The sequence below is a fragment of the Solea solea genome, chromosome 3 (genome assembly GCF_958295425.1).
Source record: "Solea solea chromosome 3, fSolSol10.1, whole genome shotgun sequence".
NCBI lineage: Eukaryota > Metazoa > Chordata > Actinopteri > Pleuronectiformes > Soleidae > Solea > Solea solea.
The window spans coordinates 9,471,923-9,486,637 of NC_081136.1; the positions used below are offsets into that span (position 1 = coordinate 9,471,923).

The 14,715-nt window shown below is 41.5% G+C and overlaps 4 protein-coding genes across 4 annotated transcripts; 1 reads left to right on the forward strand and 3 right to left on the reverse strand.

Annotated features, from left to right (window-relative positions):
- Window positions 1–5,437: 5,437 nt before the first annotated feature.
- On the reverse strand, window positions 5,438–9,169 carry LOC131455768 (zona pellucida sperm-binding protein 3-like). Its single transcript, XM_058623546.1, has 8 exons — window positions 8,646–9,169; window positions 7,924–8,051; window positions 7,663–7,766; window positions 7,104–7,281; window positions 6,857–6,974; window positions 6,661–6,752; window positions 6,388–6,506; window positions 5,438–6,290 (listed from the first exon to the last, which is right to left on the reverse strand). Exons 1-8 carry the CDS (start codon window positions 8,943–8,945, stop codon window positions 6,205–6,207), a joined length of 1,125 nt encoding a protein of 374 aa, XP_058479529.1. The 5' UTR covers window positions 8,946–9,169; the 3' UTR covers window positions 5,438–6,204.
- Window positions 9,170–9,181: 12 nt separating this feature from the next.
- ufsp1 (UFM1-specific peptidase 1 (non-functional)) lies at window positions 9,182–10,328 on the forward strand. The gene has a single exon (XM_058623548.1). The coding sequence runs from the start codon at window positions 9,313–9,315 to the stop codon at window positions 10,057–10,059; it is 747 nt and encodes a 248-aa protein (XP_058479531.1). The 5' UTR covers window positions 9,182–9,312; the 3' UTR covers window positions 10,060–10,328.
- LOC131455951 (endonuclease domain-containing 1 protein-like) lies at window positions 10,323–11,679 on the reverse strand. The gene is made up of 2 exons (XM_058623842.1): window positions 11,401–11,679; window positions 10,323–11,165 (listed from the first exon to the last, which is right to left on the reverse strand). Exons 1-2 carry the CDS (start codon window positions 11,677–11,679, stop codon window positions 10,584–10,586), a joined length of 861 nt encoding a protein of 286 aa, XP_058479825.1. The 3' UTR covers window positions 10,323–10,583.
- A 428-nt stretch (window positions 11,680–12,107) lies between these two features.
- On the reverse strand, window positions 12,108–14,033 carry LOC131455769 (endonuclease domain-containing 1 protein-like). Its single transcript, XM_058623547.1, has 2 exons — window positions 13,374–14,033; window positions 12,108–13,264 (listed from the first exon to the last, which is right to left on the reverse strand). The coding sequence occupies exons 1-2, from the start codon at window positions 13,665–13,667 to the stop codon at window positions 12,668–12,670; spliced, it is 891 nt and encodes a 296-aa protein (XP_058479530.1). The 5' UTR covers window positions 13,668–14,033; the 3' UTR covers window positions 12,108–12,667.
- Between the last annotated feature and the right edge of the window lie 682 nt (window positions 14,034–14,715).

Below are 14,715 nucleotides of genomic sequence, written 5' to 3' on the forward strand. Positions count from 1 at the left end.
AACATGAGTGAGAGAGGAGAGAGAAACAAAGGTACGTGCTGAGAGCCATGCTTCATGACCAGGGCAGGGGATTGGGGTGGGAGGTCAGGGATGTGTGAGGAGTGCGGGGGCAGGGGAGTCCAGTCACAGTGACTCCTTGGTTGGAAAGAGACACCGTTATTGAATTAAAGGTGATTTAAAAGACGCTAGAAATGAACCCATATGCCCTTTCCCTATACCACCCTTGAGAACGAACAAAGATGATCATTGATGATGCAAAGAAGCAACTGAGGAAGAGTGTGAAAGTGTGGGGAGTTTGCTTTCATGTATGTTTTGTTTTCTGTCTCAGGTTTTGGGCTCACAGCCAAACAGGTCTACCTCTCTGGCGCGACCAGGGACTGTATATAAAAAGGGCGCGACACAAGACAGGAAGTTGACATAAAAGAATGAAGGACCAACTCAAAGGGACACAGGAGCCAAATCGGGAGCCACTGTCGAGGTCGGAAGTTATTGTTTCAGCTTGCAGGCATCCACAGTGACAGGAATCTTATCACTCCACTGAACTTACGTTGCTCCCGCGGTGATGGCCACAAGTGTGGAGAGCATTCCAGGACAGGAAATATTTAACCCTCTGAATACTCCAGTTAGGCCACTTGCTGGCCACCAACACATCATCGTAGACTACTCCTCTTACAGTTCTTCCTGATCACTGGAAAGAGACATGTTTCAACTTCCCTGGCTAATTCGCTTAACAAGAATAAGGGTCTATCCCTGTACTTAAACTTAAGCACATTTAATGTGCCCTCGAGGTTGAAGGCAAGTACGCCATGATTCATGACGTGAGTAACTGAAGGCAGGTGCGTCATAGCGACACTCAGGCTCAATCCCATTACTTATTTTATACCCCTCTATCCCTAGCCACTTGGAACTAAGTGGCAAGCTGCAGCAACATATTTTTGCAGAAAGATTCCACACGCCACCATCAAAAAAGAAATTGGTTGATGCAAAGAGATGACAGGACATAAAAAAAGTCTCTTCATGATGCTGTATAAAACATTATGGTGCAAGATGGCAGCTTCCATAAAGGAAGGCCCTCACTCAATCCCACCAACACACCTTCCACTGAGGAAGAGTATAGGGGATTTGGAGTTGGGCGCTCCTATCTCTGGGGCTGAGGTTGCTGAGGTGGTTAAAAAGCTCCTCAGTGGCAGGGCCCTAGGGGTGGCTGAGATCCACCTGGAGTTCCTTAAGACTCTGGATGTAGCTCTGTAGGACTGTCTTGGTTGACATCGCCCGGACATCGTGGACAGTTCCTCTGGATTGGTGGACCAGGGTGGTGGGCAGGTGGTGTGTTCCAGCTTCAGGGGGATCACACTTCCCAGCCTCCGCGGTAAGGTCTATCCAGGGGTCATGGAAAGGAGGGTCCATTGGATAGTCAAAACCTCAGATTCAGGAGGAGCAGTGTGATTTTTGTCCCGGTCGTGGACCAGCTCTACACTCTCAGCTGGGTTCTGGAGGGTTCATGGGAGTTCGCCCAACCAGTCTACATGTGCTTTGTGGACTTGGAGAAGCCTTCAACCCTCAGGGAGTTCTGTGGGGTGTGCTCCGGGAGTATAAGGGCTGTTCGATCCCTGAACAACCGGTGTCAGAGCTTGGTCCACATTGCTGGCAGTAAGTCAAATCCATTTCAAGTGAGGGCTGGATTCTGCCAGGGCTGCCCTTTGTCACTGATTCTGTTCATAAGTTTTATAGACAGAATCTCTAGATGCAGTCAGGGTGGTGAAGGATTGGGTGTCTGCTTTTCCCAGATGTAGTGGTCCTGTTTTCTTCATCAGGCTGTGATCGTCAGCTCTCACTTGATCTGTTCACACCCGGGTGTGAAACAGCCAGAATGAGAATTGGCTCCTCCACATCTGAGACCTTAGCCGGAAAAGGGTGGAGTGACCTCTACGGGTCAGGAGTGAGATCCTGCACCAAGTGGAGGAGTTCAAATATCTCGGGGTCTTGTTCAAGAATGAGGGGAAAAATGGAGCGGGAGATCGACGGGTGGCTCAGAACGGCGTCTGCAGTAATGCGGGCTCTGCCTCCTGGGCTTCCCTGGTGAGGTGGTTAGGGCATGTCCCACTAAAAGGAGGCTCCAGGGAAGACCCACTGGAAGGAGATTATGTGTCTCGGCTGGCCTGGGAATGCCTCGGGATTCCCCGAGAAGAACTGGACAAATGGCTGGGGAGAGTGAAGTCTAGGCTTCTCTGCTCAAGCTGCTGCCCCATCTCGGATAAGCGGCAGAAGATGGATGGATGGATATTCAATAATGTGTTCTCTATATCCTTTGTCATTATAGAGCTTTCTTCTTCATTGATATTCTTCCTGTTGCTGAGCTGCTGCTTGCGGTATTATTTGTATGGCTCGCTGCTCCTAGTCCCACACCTTCAGTTAAGCTATTGGCTTCTTGTCACTCTCATCACACTGACTGCTGGAGAATGCAGGTTGAACATTCTTACACAAACTTTCACCTGTAGAGTCAACCTAGACATGCACCAAGTGATTTAGACCTTCTCATAAGTTTGTCTGGTTGGGTTGTTTACATCAGTCAGGGCAGACAATAAGATATTTTTCTGTAGTTGTGATAATCTGATTACTTCAGGAAATGTGTACTTTAGACATTTGCACTTAAAAACAATAGCACATTATTCCAGGCTTAACGTCACCCTTGGGCTTTGCTCCATTTGCACCAAAACAAAAACAATAAATACTGTATTATTTCAATGCAGCAGTGGTGAACGTCCAGCTTCTAACCCATATGACCTGGGAGATTCTTACAATTCATAAATACAGAATAAAAAAAGATAACATAAAACAGCCAGCTACCCTTCTGGTTGTTTGCCCAGGTCACATTGGGGTTAATGTACTTCATGGTAACATGTCGTTGCTAATAAGCGCCATGGCATCTGTCCAAATATATCGGTATTTCTTAGCGATGCACAAAAAGCCAGTCATGAGTGTGGCTACTGTTGCAAACAAGCTGAAAAATGGAATCAGTTATCAGAACAGTGCTCTTGGATTTCTTTTAATGGAATAGTTTGTTTCAAAAACAGCTGTAATACAGATTGTGATCTGGTGCAGGGACAGAAGAAATACAGTTTTTCTGTCAGGCCTGTGATGCCCACAAACCACCCTGGATTCACCCTGTTTCTTGTTCAGCCTCCTACTTAAATGTCACTTTCTTATCTAATCCACCTTGGACTTTTTTTTATTCACAGTATACACGCCACACAGCAGCCCAGAGACCATTGTACTTGCCACTGAGTATGTTATCAACAAAAGTGTTGGGACTTCTGCCAAGAATGAGAACACTGTGGATCACGTTTGAAATGACCTTAGGATTGATCTCAATATTTCAAAAAAATTGCTAAAAGGGTCTGCAGAGACTGTGTTTTTCCATGTCAATTGTTTTTAATGTTGAAAGGAATGTGGTGGTTTTATTTAACAGATCTATTATTGAGTCAATTTGAACCTTTTGTTTGATTGCTTTTTATGACAAACCTATCTCTGCACAACATCATATCCACTTGTGATCATCCACTTCTGGTTGAAATCATTCTTCTTCCTTCTAGAAGGAGATGCAGGCTCCCCAGAGTCAAAACAAAAAAACATTTCCAATCAATGCCATCAACTTGCACATTTCTTGATTGCACCAGTTCTATTGTATTGGTATAGTTGCAGTATGTATAAGGTTTTCAAGAACTGTGAGCCTGGAGTTGTCTTTGCATCTGTACATCATTGTGCATCAGTGGTTCCCAAACTTTTTAGCCCCTAAAACAATGGTGCCAGAGACTCTGGACCAGAGGAAAACATTTTATTTTATTTTTTATCTGAAATTTGACTCTTTTAAATCAATCGTTATCTTGACCCCTACTTTGAGAATCACTGTTCTTGAGTATAGCATAACCTGGGCAGCCGAGAATCTAAGATTTGTGGGAACAACCTTGGTTTTGTCTATTTATATCTTTGTATCTAGTTGCCAAATATGTATTGAAGGGAATGAAACATCATTGCATCCTTGGATTTTACTGTGTGTAGACACTACACAGGAGTATTAGTGGTATTAATGTTATTGGGTGGATTCATAGGTTTATAGTCATAGACATGTATTCATATACTGAGTGCTGGGAAAAATGATGATACTATAGTAATTGTATGTCAATAATTTTGTAATGGAGAGGTAATACTATTGTAATCTAATTTTATTCAGTACAATTCCCAGCTTTGTCATGGTAATGGTGTTGTATAAAGTAATATTCAGGTATAAGCTGAGTAATTACAATTACCGTCATCATTTTTTACACATTATGATTACCATTACCACTGTTATTGCCAACCTGTTAATTGATGACCATATTATTACTTCTTTATTACATAATTATTACATATATCATGCTATTACTAAAGCCTAAACATATTTTGTGTGCATAGTCATAACCGTTATATTCACACAATCTGTGGATGAGGGAAAGATCAGCATACTCTAGTTCAAGAAAAAAACCTCCTCCGAAAAAAGATTTCGAATTAAATTAACACAATGGCTGTTTTTTCGCAGATAATGATCAAGTTATTGTTACTGATGTCATGGAATAAGACACACTGCGCCATGAAATTGACCAGGTTTCCCATTTGGTCCTTCACATTTCCTCTCGTGGGACTAGATAAGTGTTGAAGACAGTGGACCCAAAGTACATAGCAACAGAGATGTTGTCCCATTGTGTGGAATCAAAAACTACACATTCCTCTGTCTTTAAAGATTAAAGGTTTTTTTCCCAAGGATTTCTGTCAAGTTATGTCATTGACATTTTTTGTGGCGCTCTAACCAAATAAAAACAGGTTAAAGCCCCTCCTGTATGTGGTTAACGATAACTTCAACATGAACATTTAAAGTTATTGTAGTGTAGTGTGTAACTTTTAAATGTAAACAAAGGTCTGTTACATTGAAACCATTGCCTATGCACCATAGGGAGTTCATTCAGCGGGTTTGATGAGATGAATGCTTCTTATTCCTTTACACACAACCGCTCCTGTCAGGTCTGATAGTATTGCTTGACAGTGCCTGTTTTCAGATGAAAGACGCAGCATACAAACACTGTGACATCATTTCTGCTCACAAAGACTAAACACGGGTAGAATAATATCAATAACCTAAGGTTTTAAGTAAATAGTCCCAGTGAAAAATGGCCTGTAGTGATAGTTACTGTATACTGTATGTAGTTTACAGAAATAAAATAATGTACCTTTTAAACTGACACTGAGATGATGAGAACTTCTCGTACTAATGCTTGACCTTTCATCTCAACTGTATACCATCTGCAGTGGTGTATGGCAAGAGTAAAAACACTGCTGTGAACAGCCTCCATGATTGGTTTTAGTTTATTTATTTCGAACATAAAGAACAAATCAAAGCATTCACATTCATGTGTTTCTTCTCATGTTTGAAAAGGATAGAGAAGGAGTTTAAAGCTTACTTAATCTCACCCCTTCTCCTTGAAACATGAATTAATTAATCAGCATGGCTTCCTGTAGACATCTTTCTACATTTCATCACATCATTTGTACTTATATGTACATTATATACATATATACAAGTATATATATATATATATACATATATACATACACACGCTGTATATACACCTATACCAACATACATAGACATCATGTTTTGACAACCTCTTCTTCTTCTTTGTGTGAAAATCACGTGGTTATACCTCAATTTGAATTGGTTCATGTCTGGACGCTGCTTTTATTTCACACTCATACTGTTTCTGACTTTATGAATAGTGAACTGTGTGTGTTCCAGATATCCAGCACTGTGAATCATTTATATCGCTCTCTCTCTGATTCAGAGTAATCAAAATAATAAATCCTCTCATGAAGTTAGTGTATAGAATATGTATTTCTTACATTTATTTATTAAGATACACTTACTAAAAAGAGAGACGTTTCGACCGGTTCACAGTAGGGAAAAGCACAGGTGTCAAATGAATGATGGCTGAAGTCCATTTAGCTTCCTCTCACTAGCGTCCTGTTTTTCGTGGCACCAGTTACGAGGAGTACTAGAATGCCTTTCAACTTCCATAATAAGTCATGAGGAAAAACAGTGTGAGATAAATGCTTTATTGGAAAACTCCCTTGGGCTTGATCTCAGCAGTGTCTGTACGGTTGGGAAAAGCTTCTTTAGTAACTGACTGACAGACGACCTGTCCAGTGGTGTTGCAGGACATGAAGTGGCCCAACTGTTGTGTCGCCCTCATGATTATTTTCTGTCAGATACACATATACAAATAATTAATCATCAGGTTATCAGTTTGCATTAAACTCTTTTTCTTTTTTTTTTAAAGCTGTAAATGGCTGTGGAACCTGTATCTGATTGAGTCATGTGCACAGTGTGGCCACTGCTCTCCTCTACGTTGTGTCTTGCACAGTCATCAGAGTCACAGCACTCACACAGAGCATCGTCTCCCTCTGTGGCACGCCAGCTGAATGACAGGGAAACGGGTCCTGATTACACACTTTCACACAACATTCACGCTCAAATGAAGGGATTCGAAGCTGAGACAGATGTGAAAATTAAATGAGACCAAATGGCGATGATGACCCGATATAACGTCACAACCAAAGAGGCGGTCTAACCTGAATGTGGCCCTGTGGAAGAAACACGCTTTATTCAGATGACTCTGAGATTTTTGTTTCAGTGTGGCCCTCAGGTGGCAGCTGATGAACATCTACAAAAACAACCATGCCACAAGATGTTTGAATTGTTATGATGTGCTGTTGTTATTATTATTATTATTCAGAATGTAATAAACTGGCTACTGTCTCCACAGACCTGCTCCACAGACTCCTGCTTGAAGTGGAAGGCTTTGACACTGAAGCATAACCTGTTATCCTGCTGCCTACGGAGGAATTTCGACGATGACCCCGGTAACACGCTGTCCACGAGACATCTGCAAAGGAGGAACAACACATGATTATTCGACATTTGAGTCCGACCTTGCTTTGTTTCAAGTCTGATCACTTTAAAACAGAGATGATGACTGAGGATTACAATATCTGAGTCTGAAGTAAAGACTGACCCTTGTCGGGTGATAAATTTGTAGCTGGGCGTGGAGAGAGGGTCAGGCTTCAGTGTAGCGACACAGTGGTCCACAAACACAGTCAGTGGAGGGTGCAATGGAGCTTCCACACTGGCCTCCAGAAACACTGCTTCTCCCTGCTGGTAAACTGAGGTACTACGTAGAGAGGTACAGTCATCTGTGAAAGAATGGAAAGTTGAACAAGAAAAAAATAAATCTTTTCCAGTTTCATATTTAATACAGACAGAATACAACTATATCCTGTTAACCTTCCTCTAGACTACAGGTCTCAAACTTGCGGCCTTCCAATCAATTTCAGACGGCCCAACTTTGGGTTATTTATATGTTTATTTTATTAAAACTGAGATTCATCAAATACATTTTTATTGTGAACTATAAATCGTTCCATAGCCACACAAATGCTTTTATTTTGAATGTCTGAGAAATATCATCACAGATCATATATATATATATATATATATATATTTCTGCTATATCATGATGGGACATTTTAGTTTGAGACCCCTTGGGTCTAGATTGAGTTAGATAATAGTTTCACCTTCCACAGTACGAAGGGAAAAGTGCAGGAGGCCAAAAACACTGACAGTGGATGTCATGGGTAGCCACGTTGGAGTTAATGGTTGTGCACTCACTATCTGCTTCCTGTGCACATACAATAAAAAAAGGCTCAAGTTAAACAATTGCAAAGTGCAGCTCAACCCTCGAATTTGCTCCAGTCAGAAAGGTCACAGCATAAATTTGACCCACTTTGCACGGAGAGTGCATGAAAGGTTATGCAATGACATGGCATTAACTTTACCTCTTAAACCGGCACTCAACAGGTATGACAGTTGTTGGTCCTCTAATAATTAAACTACCCGAGGAGGTAGAAGCCAAGGCAGGAAGTAGTAATAGCTGGTTGGAATATACAAGCCACTCAACATGAACCTGAAGCACAAACAAAGAGGTACATATACATATATTGTATGAAGTAATGCATTTTTTTATTACAACTGTAACCTAAATGTGGCAAAGCCAATGTTTGTGAAACCTATATGGATAATCTAATAATGCAGTAATATGTGGACACGAGTGTATTATCTGAAGGCATAAGACATGAAAAAAATAGTCAGTATTCAATTTCTATGTCTGACATAAATTCAGAGGAGAGGTTCTAAACAACTCAGCAACCAATCAGGTTATGGAAAAGTACTTAACTTTAACTTCAAAAGAATATATTTAGATGAAATGTTCTGGGGATAAGGCTAAAGATAGAAATGACTAGATTTGATGTAGAAACTGAGCAGCCTCGGTGGAGGTTTGTGCTCTCCTAGGGTTTTTTTTACAGTCATCTATTTTTTTAAATGATGTGACCTACTAATTAACTGCTTTGATTTGTTTGTACTATTTTAGGATTGATCTAAAACAATGAGTGCATTTATTTATAGATTGATGAAAAATTCTTTGTTAAGAAACACATTTATGAATAGTATATTGTAAAACTAGGACAGGTGTTGTGATGTCACTTGGACTTGTTCTTACACTGGACACAGTGCCACAGTCCTGAAGCCCTGCTGAGATGACCAGTGCATCGCGGTCAGACATTTGTTCGCTCGGTCCACACCGTGGCTCCCGTGTTGGGTTTGCTCCAAGTTGCAGATGCTCGCGTCTGAACGGGATCCGCCTCTCGTCGAAAAACCGTCGCTTTACTGTGATTTTTATTTGGACCTCTTCGCATTTTATTTCAAGTCCGGTTCTTTCCAGGGTTTTTCCAGACAACGAAGCGCGACACAAACACAGCGCGGCCACCACATGGTAAACAAGTCCTGTAACTCTGACCATTTTTAGTGGAGTGTTTAATTAGCAGTGTCAGGTCTGTCAGGTGTGCACAAATGTGCCGCACCGACTCTGGACTGAACCAATATTAAAATGCAAAAGGCAAACATTGACAAGGCTTACAAGTCAATGTACTATTGTTAACCAAAGATTCAAATGATGAAAAAGTAAAACGACTAAAAAAAGAAATGAAAACGAAGCAAATTACTACCGTTATTTGGCTGTGGTCAAGGCGGAACTGATATTGTATTGCACGTGTTCCGCGGGGACCGTTACTGCGGTTGCACCAGACGTTAACGGATGTTTCACAAGTGAGAAGTTGTTTTCGTCCTGTTTCTGTCAAGTGTGTGTTCAGTTGAGAGCAGTTTTAAATATGGATAAGATGGATATCGCAGCGGGACGCGACGAGATAGACTGGGGAGGAAACATGGCTGAAGAGCGGGGGATTAAGAAAAACACAGTTTTATTAAAAAATGTCCACACGGATCTTCCAAATCCACTCCCACGCCATGTGAAGTGCACTCTGGTTAAAGGAGACTATCGCTACTTCCATTATGGCTGTGATGGACAGGATGACAGAGGGTGGGGATGTGGCTACCGCACCATTGAGACACTCGCTTCCTGGGTTTGTCATAACTTGTCTCCACACAAGCACCAAAGTAGACCACCACCAAGTATCCCAGATATCCAGCAAGCTTTGGTTGCAATGGGGGACAAGCCAAACTCCTTCTCAGGCTCCAGAGAGTGGATTGGGACATTCGAGGCCTCCCTGGTCCTTGACTATTTCTACGATGTTCCCTGTAAATTGGCTCACATCAGAGGTGGAGGCGCCCAGTTGGAGCATGATGCAGTGGAAGAGCTCCATCAACACTTTGAGAAGCATGGCTCTCCAGTCATGATGGGAGGGGACAGGGACAATTCCTCTAAGGGGATTTTAGGGGTGTGCACCGGGAACAAGGGAAGTTACTTGCTTGTAGTTGACCCTCACTACTATGGATGTCAGCCGGAGAAAGCAGAGCTGCAACAGCGAGGATGGGTGTCGTGGAAAAGAGTCTCATCTCTGGATCAGACTTCATTTTATAATCTGTGTATGCCTCAGACTGCCAGGACGGGAACATAACTAAGTGGCAGACATTGTGTCTGTCTTGGACTTAAATGTGTATTATTATTATTATACTGTGGCATTATTTTACTTTGGTGCACTGTAAGCTATCCAGATGTGTTGTCAGTACTGTCAGTCATTCTGAAAATGAGCTGCAGTGCCACTCTGTGGTGAAATTAACAATCTGTTGTTTCATCATCAGTTATGTTTATTTGCATCACTTTCTATTCTTTCTTAAGCGTAAAGATGTGGAAATCGAGCCAAATAATAAAACAATTATACACACATATTTGACACTGATTTTATTAGACTGACCAATCATTTAAGTCACTACCTTTTTAATTTTCAACAATACAGGTTACTTCTCTATGTTGCAATTGTTTTATGGGATATAATGTTAGGCATTTTTAAATATATTTATCTGCAGTTCATCATTTATCCCTTATAGTATATTATTTGACAACAGCATTCAGTTCTATATATATTGTATGACTTGCCATTTCTAAATTGTAATATACTCTAACCTTAGATTCCATTCAATATTAGTTATCTGGCACACAGTCCTTATAGAAAATCTGAAAGTTTTTGTCCACATCCATCCTCCCCTTGAGGAACTTCTCCAGATTCTTAAGAGGAACTTCCACCACATGGTTGTTGATATGACCGTTTAGCCCATAAGCCCCGAACACTGGGAACTTGTAGCGCACAAAGTATGGTGCGTTTTGGTCAAACTCAGTGCAGCAGTAGGCCGACCATATGTATTCCGGTACAGCGACCCGGTCCAGGTTGTCTCGACGTATCGTGTGCCCGGAGGTGGTCACCCCGGTTACCACAAAGGCTTTGCCTCGGCAGTAGTTGTTGAGGCGTTTGCGGAGAAGCTCCTGGTGTTCTGTCCAGGGACCTACGTTGAACTCCCTGCTCTGAGGCACCACATTCGTCAAAGTGTAGGTGGCGGCTTTGTCTAGAGGGTCAGCCTGATGCTCGTCGGGATTTAGTTGGCCACGTTCATATTGAACCACATCAGCATAGTCCTCAAGGACTGCTTGGGTGTCCTCAAAGTTCATATGCATGTTTGAAGATTGTGGGAAGGGCTTCATGTTATTGCTGCCCTTTTCTGAGGCCAACTGTTCAAGGAGAGAGCGAAGAAGATACTTCATAACATGTTTTATCTTTCACATTAAGACAGTTTGCTATATTCCCAAAAACTACACACTATAAATCACTAAGTACTATTTAAAGTACTTTATCTCAAGCTCATTGTTTTGGTTTAGATATTAGATATTTCCTACAGCTACATGAACAGTCAAAGCACAGTTTACCTTGGATTTTAATTCATACAGACCTTGAAAGAACACTCACCTGGGGCTCAAACATCCAGGGGAAGTCCACTTTCTTCTCCCCATCTGACTTCTTGAACGTATAGGCAGAATAGACGGGGATGCGTATATGGGGGTCATACAGGGTGACATAGCGGGGTTGGTCCTCATACCGTTGACAGATCTTCTTAAAGGAGTTGCCGAGGTAGCCTCGAGGTGGAGTGCCCATGTAAAGGGAGTCCTTGCAGCGTTCCTCATGGTTAAAGTCCTCCACCACACCAGCCTGGGCCTCCTGTAGCCACACACAGACCAGCATGCTCATAACTGCTGACACATGCAAGGCACCGTTTGCAGATTTGATTAACATCACAGCAGCTCCTTTTCCCTCCATCTTTCAACGTTTACGTCCGTTTGGATGCCTCTGCTCCGTCTTATGTGTCTCTTTTTCACTCCACTGACAATCCACTATTATCTATGAAACAAACTTCGGTTACAGCTCTATCAGACCCAACATTTCCCTTCTTGCCTCAAGTGAACTGGTCTCCCATTGTCGAGTACTTTGCATACACAAAGTGCCACAATTGCCTTAGCAGTAATTTGATGGTGCGGAACTATATCATGAAGAGTATTTTAGTACTCTGCAAAGTCAATACGCAGAGGAAAGAAAGGGCTCTAACTTTTGAAATTTTGAAAATTAGACTTTAAAATGATTATGCTCCCCTTTTTCCATGCAGTCTACAAACTACACACTACACTGCTGCTGCTGACATAGTGTAGTTTTTCACATTTTGTAGTAAAATATAATACCTTTATGACCAATTTGTGAATTTTAATATTGTAAAACAAAGCTTCACAGACCATCCATTTAATAACACTTCAATCAGGTTTATTATTGCAAATAAGACAAAAAATGACCGGCTGTTTCTTAGTCATGCATAAAAAGAGTCAAACATTTCTGTTTATTGGTGCAAATTCCACATTTTCTGTGACAAGCTTTTTTCCAGTGATTTGGCTGGCGTCAGCTTTGAATTTGTGCCCACTGGATCATGTCTGAATTTCAATTTGAATAACTCGACTCCAAATCGCAGACTTGGAGTCAAATTTTTTTATTTAGTGCACTTTCAGTTGGACAAACATGTTTTCATGCATTTTTAAAAGTCCTGATTGTCTTCTTGGGACACGTAAACAGAGCCTCTTTTATTGAAACCAGTGCCTTATGCAATCATCTGATCAAGGTTTGTTAAAACAAGAAAAACAGAACATGACCAAAATAATTTATGGCACTTTCATGGCACCTTACAAAAACATTTTTATCTCATGTGTTTTAAATTTGAAGCTGGTGGTAAACAGTCGCCGACAAAGATCTGAAAATTCTGGTCTACGAAGTTGGTCTTCTTCAGGAACTCCTTCAGGTTCTGGACAGAGATTTCCACCACCTCGTTGTTCTCCTCATTGAGCCCATAGTAGGCAAAAGATGGCAACTTGTAGCGCTCATCGTACGGGGCGTTGTTGTCAAAGTCAGCACAGCAATATGCTGACCACACGTATGTGGGCACTGCGATGCGATTGATGTTTTGTCGGCGGATCATCTTCCCCGAGGTGGTGATGCCCGTGATGATGTACGCTTTCCCTTGGCAGTAGTTGTTGAGCCGCTTGCGGATGATGTGCTCTTGTTTGTTCCAGACTCTGTTGTTGAAGTCGGGCACCACCGGCACAACATTAGTCATTGTGTAGGTGGAGGCCTTGTCATCAAGCTCGCCCTGATGCTCTTCTGGGTTGAGTGTGCCACGCTCGTATTGGATGGCATTTGTGTAATCATCAAGCACAGCTTGGGCATCTTCAAAATTCATGTGCATGTAACCACGTGGGAAGGGTTGCATCTCCTCTGTATCAGAGGATGTGGAGAGCTGTGGAGGCAGACAGACAGTGTCAGGACGAGGATTTCTTTATGCAGTACTCACTTGACCTCAGTGCAGAAACAAATGCATGCAAGTCTAACCTTCTAGTTGCCTTTACCTGAGGTTCATACATCCAAGGCACATCAACACATTCCTCCCCATCTGAGCGTTTGAAGGTGTAGGCAGAGTAGACAGGTATATGGTCCACGGTGTTGTACAGCGTCACATAGCGTGCCTTCTTGTTGTAATGTTGACAAATGAAGTGTGGGGAGTGATGCCCCAGTCCGGTTGGTGGTGTGCCCATGTAGAGGAATTCTCTGCACTCTGGAGATAGCTCTTTTTCCACTCTCCCTCTTACTGCTGATAATAATACAGAGAAAAGCAGGACAGCCATATGTGCCTGAAATGCCATTAGCCCGATGTCAAATATGTTTCTGTGAGCTGCTACAAATGATTGACTCTGTCTCTGTATCTGCTCGCGGAGCTCAGTGTAATCCACAGACTTGACACTCTACGCTCTGTAATCAGGGTTCAGCATGCAAAACAATGTACACCTTTCACCTGAAAAGATCCACCCACAGTGACAGACATGCAGTCCAGCTCTCTATCAGTGTGCTACATTCTATGTACAATTCTAGTCATGACTAAAGTCATTATACGTATGACCAATCAATAACTCAGTGAGGTGAGCACGTAAATAATATTCTGATATCACGGAGTAATGTGGGAAAATGACATGCATATTGGTGCTTTTATGCTGCAGTGAAGCATGAGCGGTTTCACGTCTACAGAGAAGACTGAAGGCCTGTTTGTAGCCTCTTGGTTTGTTGGTTGTTTTTCTTTTTTTTTTTACTTTATATAAAATTGCAAGATATGGTGTTCTACTGAGTGCCATTCTAGTTTGTAGGAGACCTGACAGAACATAGGTTTTAGTTTTATGTCCTGTAAAACCATATCATTTGACCAAATAACAAAGACATAAAATGAGACAGCAGTTTGCAGAGCTCGGGTTTTTTAGTTGCAGATGTTGATGCTCCACACTATGAATCCATCACTCCATTTACCATCAGAGGGACATAATGTGGCCCTTCCTTTTGACTTGTTTTTGAATAACACACTGTTCTACAACAACAATAACATCAGTTGCAATAATATGACACTTTATTATTATTGTTGTTGTTGTTGTTATTATTATAATAATTGTGAGAAAGAATAAAAAAGACATTTTGATTTATTCTATTGAATTCCAATCTTTATTTACACATTTCACTATTCAGAAAGATATGGTGGCCCTGGAGTGCCAAACACTACAACATTTAAGAAAACGCTGGAACATTACAAAAACACAGAAACATGAAGAAAACACAAAATGTTACAAAAACATTAGGGAAGCGCAAACACATTTTCTTAATATTTTTGTGTTTTATTAATATTTTTTGTTTTCTTAATACCTTTGTGTT